This window comes from Nicotiana tabacum, chromosome 6 (genome assembly GCF_000715075.1).
Source record: "Nicotiana tabacum cultivar K326 chromosome 6, ASM71507v2, whole genome shotgun sequence".
Lineage (NCBI taxonomy): Eukaryota > Viridiplantae > Streptophyta > Magnoliopsida > Solanales > Solanaceae > Nicotiana > Nicotiana tabacum.
Window position 1 is genome coordinate 165,453,821 of NC_134085.1, and position 14,395 is coordinate 165,468,215.

A 14,395-nucleotide genomic window follows, 5' to 3' on the forward strand; every position below is an offset into this window, starting at 1 on the left:
TTCGTCCCATGTCTGAAGAGTATCTTCACCGGCCTTGATGGCTTCGTGTTTGACCCGCCACCAAAGTTTGGCATCGCCCTGAAGATACATGGCAGCAGTCGCTACCTTTTTGGATTCCTCCAAATGGCCCACGGCATCGAAGTATTGTTCGATGTCGAAGATGAAGTTTTCCACTTCTTTAGCATCCCGGGATCCGTCGTATGGCTTTGGCTCCGGTATCTTAAGCTTTTGTGGAATGGGGGTGAGGTTTGCTGCACCCCTGATGTGATGGTCGCCTTCTCGAAGTAGGCTCTGTAAGGCAGCATTGACAACGTTGAGCTTGTCAGTCAAGTCGTTTATGGTTTGCTGCATGGCAGTTAGTCTGTCTGCCTCATGTTGCTGATGGGCTAAATCGTCGGCACGCTCCTGTTGGAGGTCCTCAAATTTGCCATGAATATTGGCAGTTTCGATGGCTGCCGTTTGTCGGTCCTCGTCGGAGTCACGACTGATGTTTGCAATGTCATTTTCTGCCTGCCGCATTCGGCGGTCCAGGTCGTCCAACCTTTGCACTAGGTTGTTGCTTTGATCAGGCACCGTTTCTACGATGGGTCGTAATCGGTCAACCGTCTCTTCTAGGGATGCTAGACGCTCCCCATGATTCACCATGGTCAGAAATGGTGATGATGGCAAATGTTTTCCCTCGTCCGATGTCGAGCCTAGGCTCTGATACCAACTGTTACGCAACGCCTTCCTGATGATCTTTGGAAGGGCAACGTAAGGCTAAGCAACCGATGTCAGTGCGGTTGCTGTCCGCCAATGAGGTCCTCGCCGCACGCTAGACTAGATTGTCAGTGCCGTGCGGGAAAACCAATGTCGTAAGCAAATTGCGGAAGCTGAGAGAGAATTGGGTTTTGAATGATGATGATAATTTTATTGCTGAATGAAAATGATGATTACAATGATGTGGTGTCGAGGGGGAGAGACACCAGAAAATGCTGATTGAAATGTTTGATTGTTTGGTCCCCCTTAATAATGCTTAAAAAAAATAAACCAACATTACAAGACTAGTCCTAATAAAGCTGTAGAAGCACACTGAAATGAAAATGATGTAAACTAGCCTATGATTACAATGAAAAGGACTTAGATTATTACAAGGAAAAACTAAGTCCGATGGCAGCATCTTTGTCTTGCGGGTCAGGGTCTGCGCGCGCGTTGCTGTGGGCGCGCGCGACACTTGATGTGCTGGCCTGAGGCTGGGCACTGGTGCTTGGCATCAGGGTCTGTGCGCGAGGCGCTGTTGGAATGGGCCTGCAGCTGGGCGCTGGCGAGGCATCAGGATCTGCGCGCGCGACATTGTCAGGGCGCGCGGCGCTGTTGTCATTGGCCAGCCCTTGGGCGCTGGCGAGAGGCATCGGTGGGGCGACAGAGGCACATGCGCGCTTGTCACTTGGCGCAGCCAAGACCACGGGGCCGACCATGGCGCTAGGCATTGTAAGGCTTGCTAGGCCGCCATGGGGCGCGGCCAAGGGGTCATGGGGCATGTCTGGAAAGCAGCCCATGACAGTACGTATGTATGCAATGTTCCAACAAAATTTAAATTTTTAAGGGATATTGCGATAACGTCAATTGTGTACTCCAAACACACCTCATATTGTTTTATCTTAAACAATTACTGAGTTGCTTACAGGAAATTTATGATTTAAAATGACAATTAAAAAAATTTAAAAAATTACATAACATGCAATACCACTAGACTGTTCTCATAAATCTCCGCCCCCGTTATATTAAACCCTTCCACCCCACTACACTGTTCAACAAAACCTTCAATCACTCAGTCAGATCGGACTTCGCTCCTCCTCTCATTTCTCAAAAATCATGGGTATTTCGATTCGCTTTTCCTTTTTGTTTTCCTATTTTTGGACTTGAATTCTTCTTTTTGCATCATGGACTCTGATTAATTAATCCGTTTGCTCTTTTTCCTTGTTTCTACTCTCATAGCCAAGGTTAAGATTGGAATTAACGGTAAGAGTCTGTTCTCGTCAAGTGAATTTAATCTGAATAAAATTATAACCTAGCTTTGTTAGGTAATTTCCATGTTTTTTTTTTTTTGCTAAGATCGGTTTTGAGATATTGTTTTGCATGAATTAGGATTTGGAAGAATTGGGCGATTAGTGGCCCGGGTTGCTCTCCAAAGAGATGATGTTGAGCTTGTCGCAGTTAACGACCCCTTCATCTCTGTTGAATACATGGTACTTCCCCCAAAAACCAGAAACGAAATTTTCAATTTTCAATTTTCAATTTTCAATGAGTTGATCAATAATCATGCAAAAGCTTAATTAGTCGATGGGTTATGTATGTCGGTGTTGTAGACATATATGTTCAAGTATGATAGTGTACACGGCCAGTGGAAGCACCATGAGCTCAAGGTTAAGGATGACAAGACCCTTCTCTTTGGTGAGAAGGCTGTTACTGTTTTTGGCTTTAGGTACTAATATTTGTCTGTTTACCATAGAAATTGCTTTAAAACTTTCTTGGGTCGAGCGGATTTCGTGATTGAACTTTCTTGGTATATGTGAAGGAACCCAGAGGAGATTCCATGGGGCGAGACTGGAGCAGATTACATAGTGGAGTCGACTGGTGTTTTCACTGACAAGGACAAAGCTGCTGCTCACTTGAAGGTTTGCGATCATAAAAAAATTGGTCTCTGTTCTTAACTGATCTTCCTTGCTTTAAATTATAAGAAAAAAGTTCCACAATTTTGTGTACTGTTTATCTATGACCGCCAAGCTAAACATAATCACTCTGTATTACTGATGTTTATTGATGCTTGATGAGTACATCTTTTGTTGTGATGATATACTGAAGACAGCATTACAAAATTGGTAGTATTAATGATGTTAATTGATGCTTGATGAGTACATCTCTTATTGTGATGAAATACTAAAAGCAGCATTAGAAAATTGGTATTAGTGATGTTAATCGTTGCTTGATATGTACATCTTTTATTGTGATGATTGGAGGATCTATACCTGCATTTTGGTGAGCACACCAGCACCTATAATTTAATGATATTATAAGTATTTTCTTGGCAAGAACATTAACTTTTACAGAACATTTAATCTCAAGCCTTGGTGCAACTAAAGCAATTTAACTTTAGATAAAGCATATCTGATTGTTGAGTCAAATTAAAGACTCTGAATTAACGTGGTATAGTAGTTACTACCCACCGCGGGTTCTGTATGCTAATTGCTAGTTGCTGCTAATGCTGTGATAGTTGGGTTAATTGATTATTTTTCCTTTCGGCGTTAGCTTCAGTTTTTATCAGTGATTTAAGGGAGCTAATATCTGCTCAATTTTTGTGAATCATCAGGGTGGTGCCAAGAAAGTCATCATTTCTGCCCCTAGCAAGGATGCTCCGATGTTTGTTGTCGGTGTCAATGAGAAAGAATACAAGTCCGAGCTCAACATCGTTTCAAATGCTAGCTGTACCACAAATTGCCTTGCTCCCTTGGCCAAGGTTCTACCCACCCGGTTCTTCAAATTAGCTTTTTGTGTCATTGCATAACATGGATGCGAGTATGAAACAATGTATCATAGTTTCTCATGTCACTCTGCAGGTTATAAATGACAGATTTGGAATTGTTGAGGGTCTCATGACCACAGTCCACTCCATCACAGGTAAGGGTAACTCTTGCTTTTACTTTTAAATATATTTCATTTGTAGCTTGCTCACTCAGTTCTGCAACCTGTTTTATATTATTTCAGCCACACAGAAAACTGTTGATGGGCCATCAGCCAAGGACTGGAGGGGTGGAAGAGCTGCATCATTCAATATTATTCCCAGCAGTACTGGAGCTGCCAAGGCTGTCGGGAAAGTTCTACCAGCATTGAATGGAAAGTTAACCGGAATGGCTTTCCGAGTCCCAACTGTTGATGTGTCCGTGGTGGACCTCACAGTAAGGCTGGAGAAAGAAGCTACCTATGATGAAATCAAGGCTGCCATTAAGTAAGCTTGTTGTCTATGCTTAATTTTCACGAGGGCACTAGTATGTGCAAGTCATTTCCCCCTTCCCCTAAAGGATTCTGTAATCGCATCAATAGTAGTTTGTAATGACATCTCTGTTAGTCCAGAATTATTCTTTTGGAGCTGCTAGATTGTATTGAGTTGCTAACTTTTGCATTGGTATATATCTTCTAAAGGGAGGAGTCTGAAGGAAAATTGAAGGGAGTTCTAGGTTACACTGAAGATGATGTGGTATCCACAGACTTTGTGGGAGACAACAGGTGAGTTTTGGGATTTTGAAGTGTTTTATGAACTAATTTCTCTCCATTTCATGTTCCATGAGCTCCAGAAGAGTTCTTGCACGAACCTTGTCTGTGCTGATCCACTTTGATCTTGCTCTTCTAATCAGACTGATCTGTATTTCTGAATGGAAATAATTTGCAGATCAAGCATATTTGATGCCAAGGCTGGAATTGCTTTGAGCAAGAACTTTGTAAAGCTCGTTTCGTGGTATGACAACGAATGGGGTTACAGGTAAAAACATCAGATTTTTTGTGTATATTTATTCATCATCACTCTGTTAAGTATATGCTCCGCGTGACTGCACTGTATACGAGTTTTATGATTTGTAGCTTCCTGCTAATAGTACTCCTTGATGGAATTGCAGCACACGAGTGGTGGACTTGATTAAGCACATGGCATCAGTTCAGTAAAAGCGGCAGTTCACTCATTGGTGGCCAAGTGTAGTGGTGCTGCTGGTGAGGAGTCTGATTTGTGTTACTAGATAAAGCGGTTTAGAATAAAGTAGTCACTTGGACTACAAGTGAGCCACTCTTTGATGTGAGTTAGGGATATGTGCACTCTTGGATATGGTTTGTAATCAATTTGTGCCTCTGGATAGTTTCTTGTTTTTGTTATGTTATGAATGTATAATAAATTTGGACCTTGTTTAGCGCTCTTTCTTTCTCGTCTCCCTTTTTCACAAATAAGGAAAACAAAATTACTCTTACAAGTTATGACGTTCTGGCAGAGGAACCTGGTGCTTAGCCAACAGGTCCCAAGTATATAAAATGCACGTCAGGTTCCTTAGCAGCTCTGGAAAGCCAATGGGGAGAAGCTCAAGTAACGAAAATGTCTGTGGCCTTGTTCTCTTTTAAGCTTTAACTTGTCTGTTTGCTGCTATGGGGTTGATAGTAGAATTCTTCCTCTGCGGGTATTTTCTGTTCTTTGAAATGTGTTCCCTACCCCGTTCTCAATCCATTCGGTGTTCCTTTCTTCCAGCAGTATCATGGGGTCTTTCATGTTGTGTTTTCTGTTTCTTTTGTTAAAGAAATGAAGGGATGATCGTAGTGAAGGCGAGTAGGCAGGACTGAAGATTGTCCTGTGAATTTCTTTTGGCTGTCCATTGTGATCACGAGAATGCCAATACGTTTGATGACTTTTGGTTGAGAACTTAGGTGCTTTAACAACTATGGGTCGTTTGGTATGAGGTGGTATGAGGTATAAGTAGATATAGTGCTGATATGAAAATTTAATACCACCTTAAAACTTGTTTGGTTAGCAAATCTGGTATAAGTTATCTCGGGATTAAATTAGTACCAGGATAACTTATATTTTGTAGGGGTAGGGTAATTAGTGCCGGAATAATTTATACCTTCTTTTTAGAAATTATGCAATTATTATTTTTAATACAACAAAATATTATCATGATAACTAATTCCAGCATATTTAATTTTAACATATTTATCCCGGCATAAGTCGTATTCAAAGCAAACGACCCCTAATAGTAACAGAGCAGTTGTGGTGGGTGAAATACTGAATTGACGTTTTGAAGATATGGTAGTCGGGGTTCATTTGGTAAGCTTGGGAAACATTACTGCAAGAAAGAGCTTATTTGATGGTTCATTTTTACCATTCCTCTTCATCTTCCTCTTAAGCTTCCAAATTACCAATTGTCCTCCTCTTTAGCTAACGTTTAGTAATTGTTGAAAAAATTCTCCAAATAATTTGAGAAAGCATGATCCACTTCAATTTCGAATTTCAAAATGGAGAGTACGACGATACTTCTACTGGACAAGAACAGTTGAAAGACAAAATAAATTGAATGGTTCATGTTAATTTCAAATTTGAAAATGGAGAATAAATGATTTTAGAAATGAGTTTGGGAGAGAGTGATAGAAATGAGAGTGCGAAGGACGGTGTCTATTTCAGACAACCAGTTCGGCTTCATGCCGGGGCGATCTACCACAGAAGCTATCCACCTTATTAGGAGGATGGTGGAACAATACAGGGATAGGAAGAAGGATCTTCACATGGTGTTTATTGATTTGGAGAAAGCGTACGATAGGGTTCCTAGGGAGGTCTTATGAAGTTGTTTAGAGGATAAATGGGTCCCGATTGACTATATTAGGGTAATTAAAGATATGTATGATGGAGCTAAGACTCGGGTTAGGACAGTAGGAGGCGACTCTGAACATTTTCCAGTTATTACGGGGTTGCACCAAGGGTCTGCGCTCAGCCCATTCCTATTTGCCGGTGATGGATGCACTGACTCATCATATTCAAGGGGAGGTGTCATGGTGCATGCTATTTGCTGATGACATTATTCTAATTGACGAGACACGAGGCGGCGTCAACGAGAGGCTAGAGATTTGGAGACATGCTCTTGAGTCTAAAGGTTTCAAGTTGAGCAGGACGAAGACGGAATACCTCGAGTGCAAATTTGGAGTTGAGCCGACGGAAGCGGGAGTTGAAGTGAGGCTTGACTTTCAAGTCATTCCCAAGAGGGGTAGTTTCAAGTACCTTGGATCGGTTATTCAGGGGAGCGGGGAGATGGATGAGGATGTCATACACCGTATAGGGGTGGGGTGGATGAAGTGGAGGTTAGCGTCGGGAGTCTTGTGTGACAAGAAAGTGCCACCGTTACTAAAAGGTAAGTTTTATAGAGCAGTGGTAAGGCCTGCCATGTTATATGGAACTGAATGTTGGCCGGTAAAGAACTCACACATCCAGAAGATGAAAGTAGCAGAGATGAGGATGTTGAGGTGGATTGCGGGCATACAAGGACGGATATGATTAGGAATGAAGATATTCGAGAGAAGGTGAGCGTGGCCCCCATGGAGGCCAAGATGCGGGAAGTAAGACTCAGATGGTTCGGGCACATTCAGAGGAGGAGCACTGATGCACCGGTGAGGAGGTGTGAGCGACTGGCTGTAATGGGCACGCGGAGAGGTAGAGGACGACCTAAGAAGTATTGGGGAGAGGTGATCAGACAGGACATGGCGCGACTTAGGATTATTGAGGACATGACCCTTGACAGAGAATTATGGAGGTCGAGTATTAAGGTTGTAGGTTAGGGGAGAGTTGTAAATATTTCTACAGCACAATAGAGTGAGACTAGCTAGTTAGGAGTTAGACTAAGAATGTCATTGGTCGTCTATTGATGCAGGGCTTTACCTGCTAGTTTTACTATACCAGCCATCTTTTTCGTATTTCGTATTCTGTATTTCATATCTCTTGTATTGCTATTGCTGTTATTTTATTATGCATTTTTATGGTACTAATATATCGGCTCCTGTTGCTTTTTGAGCCGAGGGTCTCCTGGAAACAGCCTCTCTACCCTTCGGGGTAGGGGTAAGGTCTACGTACATATTACCCTCCTCAGACCCCATTTATGGGATTATACTGTGTCGTTGTTGTTGTTGTTGTTGTTGTTGTTGAGAATAAATGATTTTCCTCTGTTGGACCAGAAATGTTGTTTACAGTCAGTTTGAGATTTCCCTCTCCTTCCCTCACCCCCAAAATCTGGTTTAAAGTAGCATTTGTTTAATACCAAAAGACTAATGTAATCAAGGAATATTTCTTGGTCATAGCTCTGCATTAGTTGGTCAAATGTCACATTAATATCTGAGATTACAATTGAAGGTGTAAAACCGTAGGATAATATTTTATTATTGCAATTCCATTAATTGCGAGATTCTCATATAATTTCTCATTTTCGTGTTTTCCGTTTATTAAATATTGTTAATTATTGCCGCATTATTGTGAATTAATAAATTAATTATGACATAAATTTTATGAATATTTTAGTGTGGACTAATAAGTCATTCAACTGTATCATTTCAAATTTTCTCCAATTTCGATACCTCCGCCAAATCTTCTTCTTCATTCTTCCCAATCATATACTCTCTCTCTCTCTCAGCTGTTTCATCAAAACTCCATTTAAGTCCATTCTCAGAAAACCCTCTACACCTCACTCCTCAAGTTCAAACCCTAGCTTCACCCTTTTCTCTCTCATTAAATACATTTAATTAGGTACACGGGTAACACGCTCCACTATAAACAATTGATAATTTGATTATTTTCAATCATAATCGTTTTTGAATGGTTCTTCACTGATGGCGTCATCGGCGTTCAAATCCACTACTCGGAGAACCACCGTAGGTGGAAGTCCCGCTGGAGCCGCCGACTCCTCCGGCTCCTCTAGTAACAAAGCTCATCGCCGTTCTAGGAGTCTGAGCCGATTCTCCCATGGGCCTCGACGCTATGAAGAGCCTGCGCAGGCTGACTTAGGCTACAATGCTGCTCCGCGCGGGAAATTCGTTAATACGACTAGAGGATCGGGAGTTCCTGAAATTAGCCTTGATGATTTGGCTATAGAATTCTTCTCTCAGGAGGAGGAGAGAGAAAATAGTGACCGCCACCGGGGCCGGTCAGGAAGGCGTACGTCGGAGATTGGGCATTGGGCGAGCGAAACGGCATCGTCGAGGAGGCGTGGTCGGTCAGTGTCGAGGCAGGGTTCGAAGACCTCTGCTGCTGATCGGAAAAGCGTTGCTGCTGATCGTTCCCGGAGTAACATAGCTACTTCAGATGCCAGTTCGAGGAGGAGGAGGTCGGTTTCTGCTGTTCGTTATCAGATTAGCGACTCTGAGGTGAAATTTTTCTGCCCTGTCCTTTGCTTGTTGTCTATTCCAGAACTTTGATTAGGGAGTAGCACTGGAACATACCTCTACAACTGTTGGAGTTGTTCAAGCAATTTCACCAAAGAGAATGCTAAACTAGGAGCACTCCCTAGGCATTTGGACATGATTTGGTTGAGATTTGATAAAAGTAGTATTTGATGTTGAAAAAGCGTAATTGGAAGTTGAAGTTGTATTGGACAGGAAAACCAAGTTGATGTTTTGTGAGTGGTAACTTGAAAAACTCGTAAAAGCTATTTAGATGGAAGTCTTTCACTTCTCTTCCCCCTTTTTAGTTTGTGTGGCGGGGAAGGGGGAGGGAGGGATGACATTGAATTTAACTCAAACGGACTAAGTAATATACAAATCATCTTTTACTGATCAGATTATCAGAATAAAGAAAATGTAATATACAAAGTTATAAACACACAAGTACACTGAAACCTAATTGGTCATGGCATCGGATAGTAGATATCTTTTTTGTTTATTAATTTCCAAGCAGGAAGAGTCCTTTTTCACCAAAACTGTTGTTGTTGTTGTTCTTGTTGTTGTTGTTGTTCATCTAATGATAAAGTAGCCTTGTCTTTATCAAAATATGAATTCCTTAAATGTATAACTTCCCTGTATCATCAAAGAGAAACCGTGCATGAAATCCTATAACAAGAAACTATCAAATGAAATGTTTTTAGTGTGCGTAAAAAATAAAGAAAAATTAAATTGAGGAGGCGTGCCTTCATTTACTATGTCTATATTTCTATGCTATTAGCCTATTTTATGCAGAGATTTCTTCAAAGGTACGGTTACCCCCTTTAACTTCTTTATTAGTGTTATCCTAAATCTCAGCATGTGTATGTAACTTAGAATGTCTGATAATTTGTAAGGGTAATGTTTTCTTCTGGAAACTTCGAACTCGTGATAACATCAGTTAAGAAGTTTGAATCCCAAGTGCTTTAGAAGGTAGAAATAGCTGAAAACAAAATAATAAATGTCTGTTTCTAGCAACACATTACCTTTGTGGTGCATCTATCGAATGGTGTTCTGTTACATTCTGTACTAAAAGTGTTTTTCCTGTTAACTGAGTTTCCAATAGAGACAAAAAATTTAAGAGATTACTTTTAATCTGTTATGTCTTGATGGACTGCGTTACCCCGTACAAGTGCCGGTGGGAGGTAGCCGGCGGATTAGTCAGACATGTGCGCAAGCTGGCCTGGCTATCACCGTCATAAAAAAATGTTTTCCCTACTTACTCTATTATAGTGCTGTTTCTTCTGATGTAAGTGCTGTTCGGTATTATAAGTGACTTAGTGTTAGGATCAGTTTTATTATCCAAAAGAATAAGGGGGATTTTCAGTGGTTTTAAGTGTTGAAATTGGATTGCTATTATATACATGATTACTGAGAGTGGTATTATTCTTGCATTGGATTGCAAGAGAATAAAGGGGACTATTATGTGTTCTTATACTGCGGACTTGTAACAAATTCTCTTAGACTTCAAGTTTTGTACTATTTGATGATGTCCTCCATCTTTAATAGTTTTAGTTCTTACAATGCAAGCTTTGCTTAATTTTGAGGACAAGCTGACTGTGACACAATTAATTCTGTGACAAAGCTCACCTCAAAGTTAAATGTCCTAGTTCTTTCTTTATTAAAGGTCTTTATCTCCAAACAGTGGTTGGACCTACCACAATAGGTTATGGTAATTTTAGTACTGATTGAAAACAGACTAGTGCAACATGCAACTTCTGGCACATCTACATTTTCTATTGGTGTACGTCCAGAAAGCTTTGGGTTGTTTAAGTATTATCTTTGAGTATCACTGTTTAAAAAGAAGAAATAAGAGAAAACTAAAGGTATCAGCAAATAAAATTTGCAGTGGAGACACTTTTTGATCAACAATTTTCTTTTTTGTATGACAGAGTGATGCAGATCATTTTCGAAATTCCAGCAGCCAAATTGACATCAAGAAGAATCAGAGCATCAGGCTCAATGACTTCCCTTCATTACTGAAACCAACAGCTGTAAATAATACACAATTAAGGAGGTCTTTTAGCCAAAAAGACATGTCGCAATTGCATGATGGCTACTCTGTAAGCCGCAACAATTTATATTTGCTTATCTTTGAATAGTAGGGAGCTTATTAGCTTAATGTATCATTTCTCAGTTGTTGTTGCCCTTTGCTCCAATAATGTTTTGATTTTTGTGTGTCACTACATGCCTTTTGGCAATGTTACTAATTATGTACTTCATTCATATTAGAGTCACTCTTCTGCCTTGACTGACGATGACACAAAGGATGCTCTTACCTGTAAAAATGGCATCGAGAAAACCATTCGAGCAGTTTATGCACAGAAAAAGGTTTATTTTGTTTATCTGTTGAAGTAGCACACGCTGACTTTTTTTTTGTGCCTTATCGGTTGTTTTTTAAAAAAATGTTATTGTTTTTCAGGGTGAGCATCCAAATGGGGATGTTGTGAATGGTGAACTGTACGAAGCAATGAGAAAAGAACTCAGGCATGCTGTTGAAGAAATCAAAACTGAACTTGAACAGGTATGTGATTTAATTGTTCCATGAAATAAGAAAAATTTACTTCCGCATAGTTAATGAGCTTGCTAACTATTTGATGTTTACTCATGCAGACCATGGGGAAGAAAACTAGTAGCGCCAAGTCAGGTCATGTGGCCAGAAAGAATCATGTAACAAAATTGGAGCAAGTAAGTTTTCTCCATGCTTACATTTTCCCTTCGCACACGGGTCACTATGTTATGAGGTCTTTCTTCTAGTTTAATATTCTGCCTCCTTTTGCACACTGTTTCTAATTCTTCTTTGGCACTCACTACGTTATGCGATTTAATCTTCGGAAATTTAATGCCTCAACTTTCTTTAATATTAAAGTCGTAGAAGTGTAATCAAGATCTGCTCGATGAAATTTTGCAGGAAGACCACAGAGGTAGGGATCAGCAGATTGTCAAAGAACTTCCTGATACAAAAAATTCTGCTGTTGGGCAGAAACAACCACGTAGGAAGGTCTCTCCTTTTTTTTTTAGTTGAACGGCAATTTCCAACTTTCTTGATTAGCTGTTAGTTACCTCTATAGTAGATCCTTTATTACAAGCTTTTTACAATTTTCCAGAGAAGCAACGATAGAAACAGGACATCAAAACAATTGAATGAGGAAGCAGAGAAGTTTTTTGAGGATTTCATTGCAAATATAGAAGATACAGATTTTTCTTCTTTTGATGGAGAAAGAAGTGATGCAAGTTCAACATTAGGAGGAATAGCTAAGCCAAGGGACAGTTTTACTTATGGGGAAGCAGTTAACCAAAGTCCTGCAGGAGCTAATTGTTATCCTGTTGGAACTGATGGGGTTATCTTGCCTTGGTTGCAGTGGGAGACAAGCAATGATAGTTCTTTCACTCCCAAGGACGAAGAGCAAACTCCTGTTAGTAGGAAAACGTCAATATGTGATGCAAGACAGGTAAACTGATACTTTGTTTTGATCTGGTATGCTTGTGTTGTGATGGGATATCAGCTCCTACATGCGCACGTAAGGATAGATGTCTTTTATAGTAATATAGTTGGCAGAACTTAGCTCCTGTTGATTGCCCTATTAATTTATTGGACTTCGTCAGCTCCTTAGCTTTAGCCTAGTTTTTGGCTGTAGAGCTGACTATGCCTTTATGTTTCTCTCTCTTTTGTGCTCCTTGCATCTTCTTGATGCCTTTAATGCAATTGTCTTACTTCATCAAAACGAAGAAAAAAAGGTGCTTCCTTTGGTATGACGTACTAGCAAGAAATTAGGTGCTGCCTTTGGTATGACATACTAGCAAGAAATTAGGTGCTGCCTTTAGCTATATTTGCCAGATGATTGGATATCTTTTTGGAATTAGTTTCTTTGGTTGGCTTTAAGTGGTCAAACTAGGAGGATGTTGACTCACTCTGGTCCGGTGAGGAAGTATCATCATTTTGCCTATTTGGAGATTTATCTTGCTAATACTTCTTCATAGAGAAGACCTGGAAGCCTTTCCATCCAAAAATGCTAGACAATAAACAAATTTCTTTGTTTAACACAAATTGCTGGAAGTTACTTTTGCTGCCGTGCCATTTAAGTTTACGGATTCAGTTTAGGAGCGTGGTAGCCATATAGTTTATACATATATAGAAGTAGTAAATGCCATTATCTTCCCTTATGACATCTATTGTAACTTGGCTCCAAATTACCTTCTTGAAGGACGTCACCTTCCCTCAGAATGATAGTAGTTATTCCGTCAGCAGCCATGGGAGTTGGAGCCCAGCAACTGTGCATAGTCAACCGAAGAATAGAACAATCTATACGGTTGAAGATGGTGGAGACGTATCCGGAGAACTTGAAAGTTGCCAAAGTTCAGGATTTGATATGGCTGAATATAACAGACTTCAACGAAGTGAAGAGCTATTGTTTGCAAGGTACAGAGAACGAAATAGAATTAGTTCAGGTGCTCTTTTACTTTGTGGTCATTTTCTCTAGTTACTTTATGTTGCTGGAGTACCAAAAACTTACATGTCATTCTTGGAAGTTGGAATACACTACAAAGTAGTTCATACACGCCCACCGCGAGCATCCTATGTTTATTTTCCTTGCAATTCTGGTAGTGTATCCTTCCCTGTTCATTTTTTCTGATCACTATAGTATGACGGACAAATTCCTCCCCCCCCCCCCAAACCCGATGATTGGTCCAGCAAATAAGTAAACTTCAAAGTGGATTTGTTGTGCGAAGAATGCGTTATGACCCGTGGGTGGCCGCCTGCCTGGTGGGGGTGGCTCCTCCGTTGTGGGTAAACGGGAAATCCGACTCTATGAACCCGAGGAAAGGCTGCACAGCGCCCCCCCAAAAAAAATGTTCCATATGGATCAATTTCTTGTTTTTGTCAAAACTATGTGACGAACTGTTTCAATGATGCAACTAGTCATAAACTGGGAGAATTCTTCAGCAGCCCCAAGTCAACTAGGGATGATTTTTATTTCATATATAACTTCATATATTTTTCTCCTGCTTCAATGTCAAAAATTTACCCAAAGGGGCAAATTTTGGCTTTTCTTCACATATACATTAATTGCTTTGTTTGCTTTACAACTTGTTTGGATGGTTGTTTTCTGTTGTATTGTATTGTTACATTAAATACAATGCTAGTTTTGATTGTTACTTAAATTATATTGTATTGTATTGTACTATATTGTATTGTTAACTCCGTCGTTATGCAACGACGAAAAGTGCCACTTTATGAAACGACCGATTGGGTATGGTTGCATCATTATCTTAATTTTTTTCTCTCATCTTGCCCTTCCTCATTGTTAAATAATTTTATCTTATCCTTTATCCTACCTTTTTATATAATAGTTTTACCTCTTATCCTATTTTTTTTAATAATATTATAAGTTTATTTTTTGTATTTTTAACATCATGAAACTATGGCAAG

General features: G+C 40.1%; 2 protein-coding genes across 3 annotated transcripts; both read left to right on the top strand.

Moving 5' to 3' along the window:
* The first annotated feature begins 1,717 nt into the window (after positions 1 to 1,717).
* On the top strand, positions 1,718 to 4,939 carry LOC107787153 (glyceraldehyde-3-phosphate dehydrogenase, cytosolic-like). Of its 2 annotated transcripts, XM_016608677.2 has the most exons (11): positions 1,718 to 1,858; positions 1,978 to 2,001; positions 2,128 to 2,228; positions 2,349 to 2,464; positions 2,558 to 2,657; positions 3,350 to 3,496; positions 3,597 to 3,657; positions 3,745 to 3,985; positions 4,180 to 4,263; positions 4,427 to 4,516; positions 4,650 to 4,939. In XM_016608677.2, the coding sequence occupies exons 1-11, from the start codon at positions 1,855 to 1,857 to the stop codon at positions 4,693 to 4,695; spliced, it is 1,014 nt and encodes a 337-aa protein (XP_016464163.1). In that variant the 5' UTR covers positions 1,718 to 1,854; the 3' UTR covers positions 4,696 to 4,939.
* A 3,200-nt stretch (positions 4,940 to 8,139) lies between these two features.
* Positions 8,140 to 13,523, top strand: LOC107787152 (uncharacterized). The gene is made up of 8 exons (XM_016608676.2): positions 8,140 to 8,913; positions 10,857 to 11,027; positions 11,197 to 11,295; positions 11,387 to 11,488; positions 11,578 to 11,652; positions 11,876 to 11,965; positions 12,072 to 12,416; positions 13,170 to 13,523. The coding sequence occupies exons 1-8, from the start codon at positions 8,380 to 8,382 to the stop codon at positions 13,443 to 13,445; spliced, it is 1,692 nt and encodes a 563-aa protein (XP_016464162.1). The 5' UTR covers positions 8,140 to 8,379; the 3' UTR covers positions 13,446 to 13,523.
* The last annotated feature ends 872 nt before the right edge of the window (positions 13,524 to 14,395 follow it).

Excerpts from the sequence above, each read along its gene's own strand:
- LOC107787153 (XM_016608677.2), top strand. Across the intron at positions 2,658-3,349 it reads AAGCTGCTGCTCACTTGAAG|GGTGGTGCCAAGAAAGTCAT; the intron begins GTTTGCGATCAT and ends GTGAATCATCAG. Across the intron at positions 3,986-4,179 it reads GAAATCAAGGCTGCCATTAA|GGAGGAGTCTGAAGGAAAAT; the intron begins GTAAGCTTGTTG and ends TATCTTCTAAAG.
- LOC107787152 (XM_016608676.2), top strand. The coding sequence starts at position 8,380 with ATGGCGTCATCGGCGTTCAAATCCACTACTCGGAGAACCACCGTAGGT. Across the intron at positions 11,028-11,196 it reads AATTGCATGATGGCTACTCT|AGTCACTCTTCTGCCTTGAC; the intron begins GTAAGCCGCAAC and ends CATTCATATTAG. Across the intron at positions 11,653-11,875 it reads ATGTAACAAAATTGGAGCAA|GAAGACCACAGAGGTAGGGA; the intron begins GTAAGTTTTCTC and ends GAAATTTTGCAG.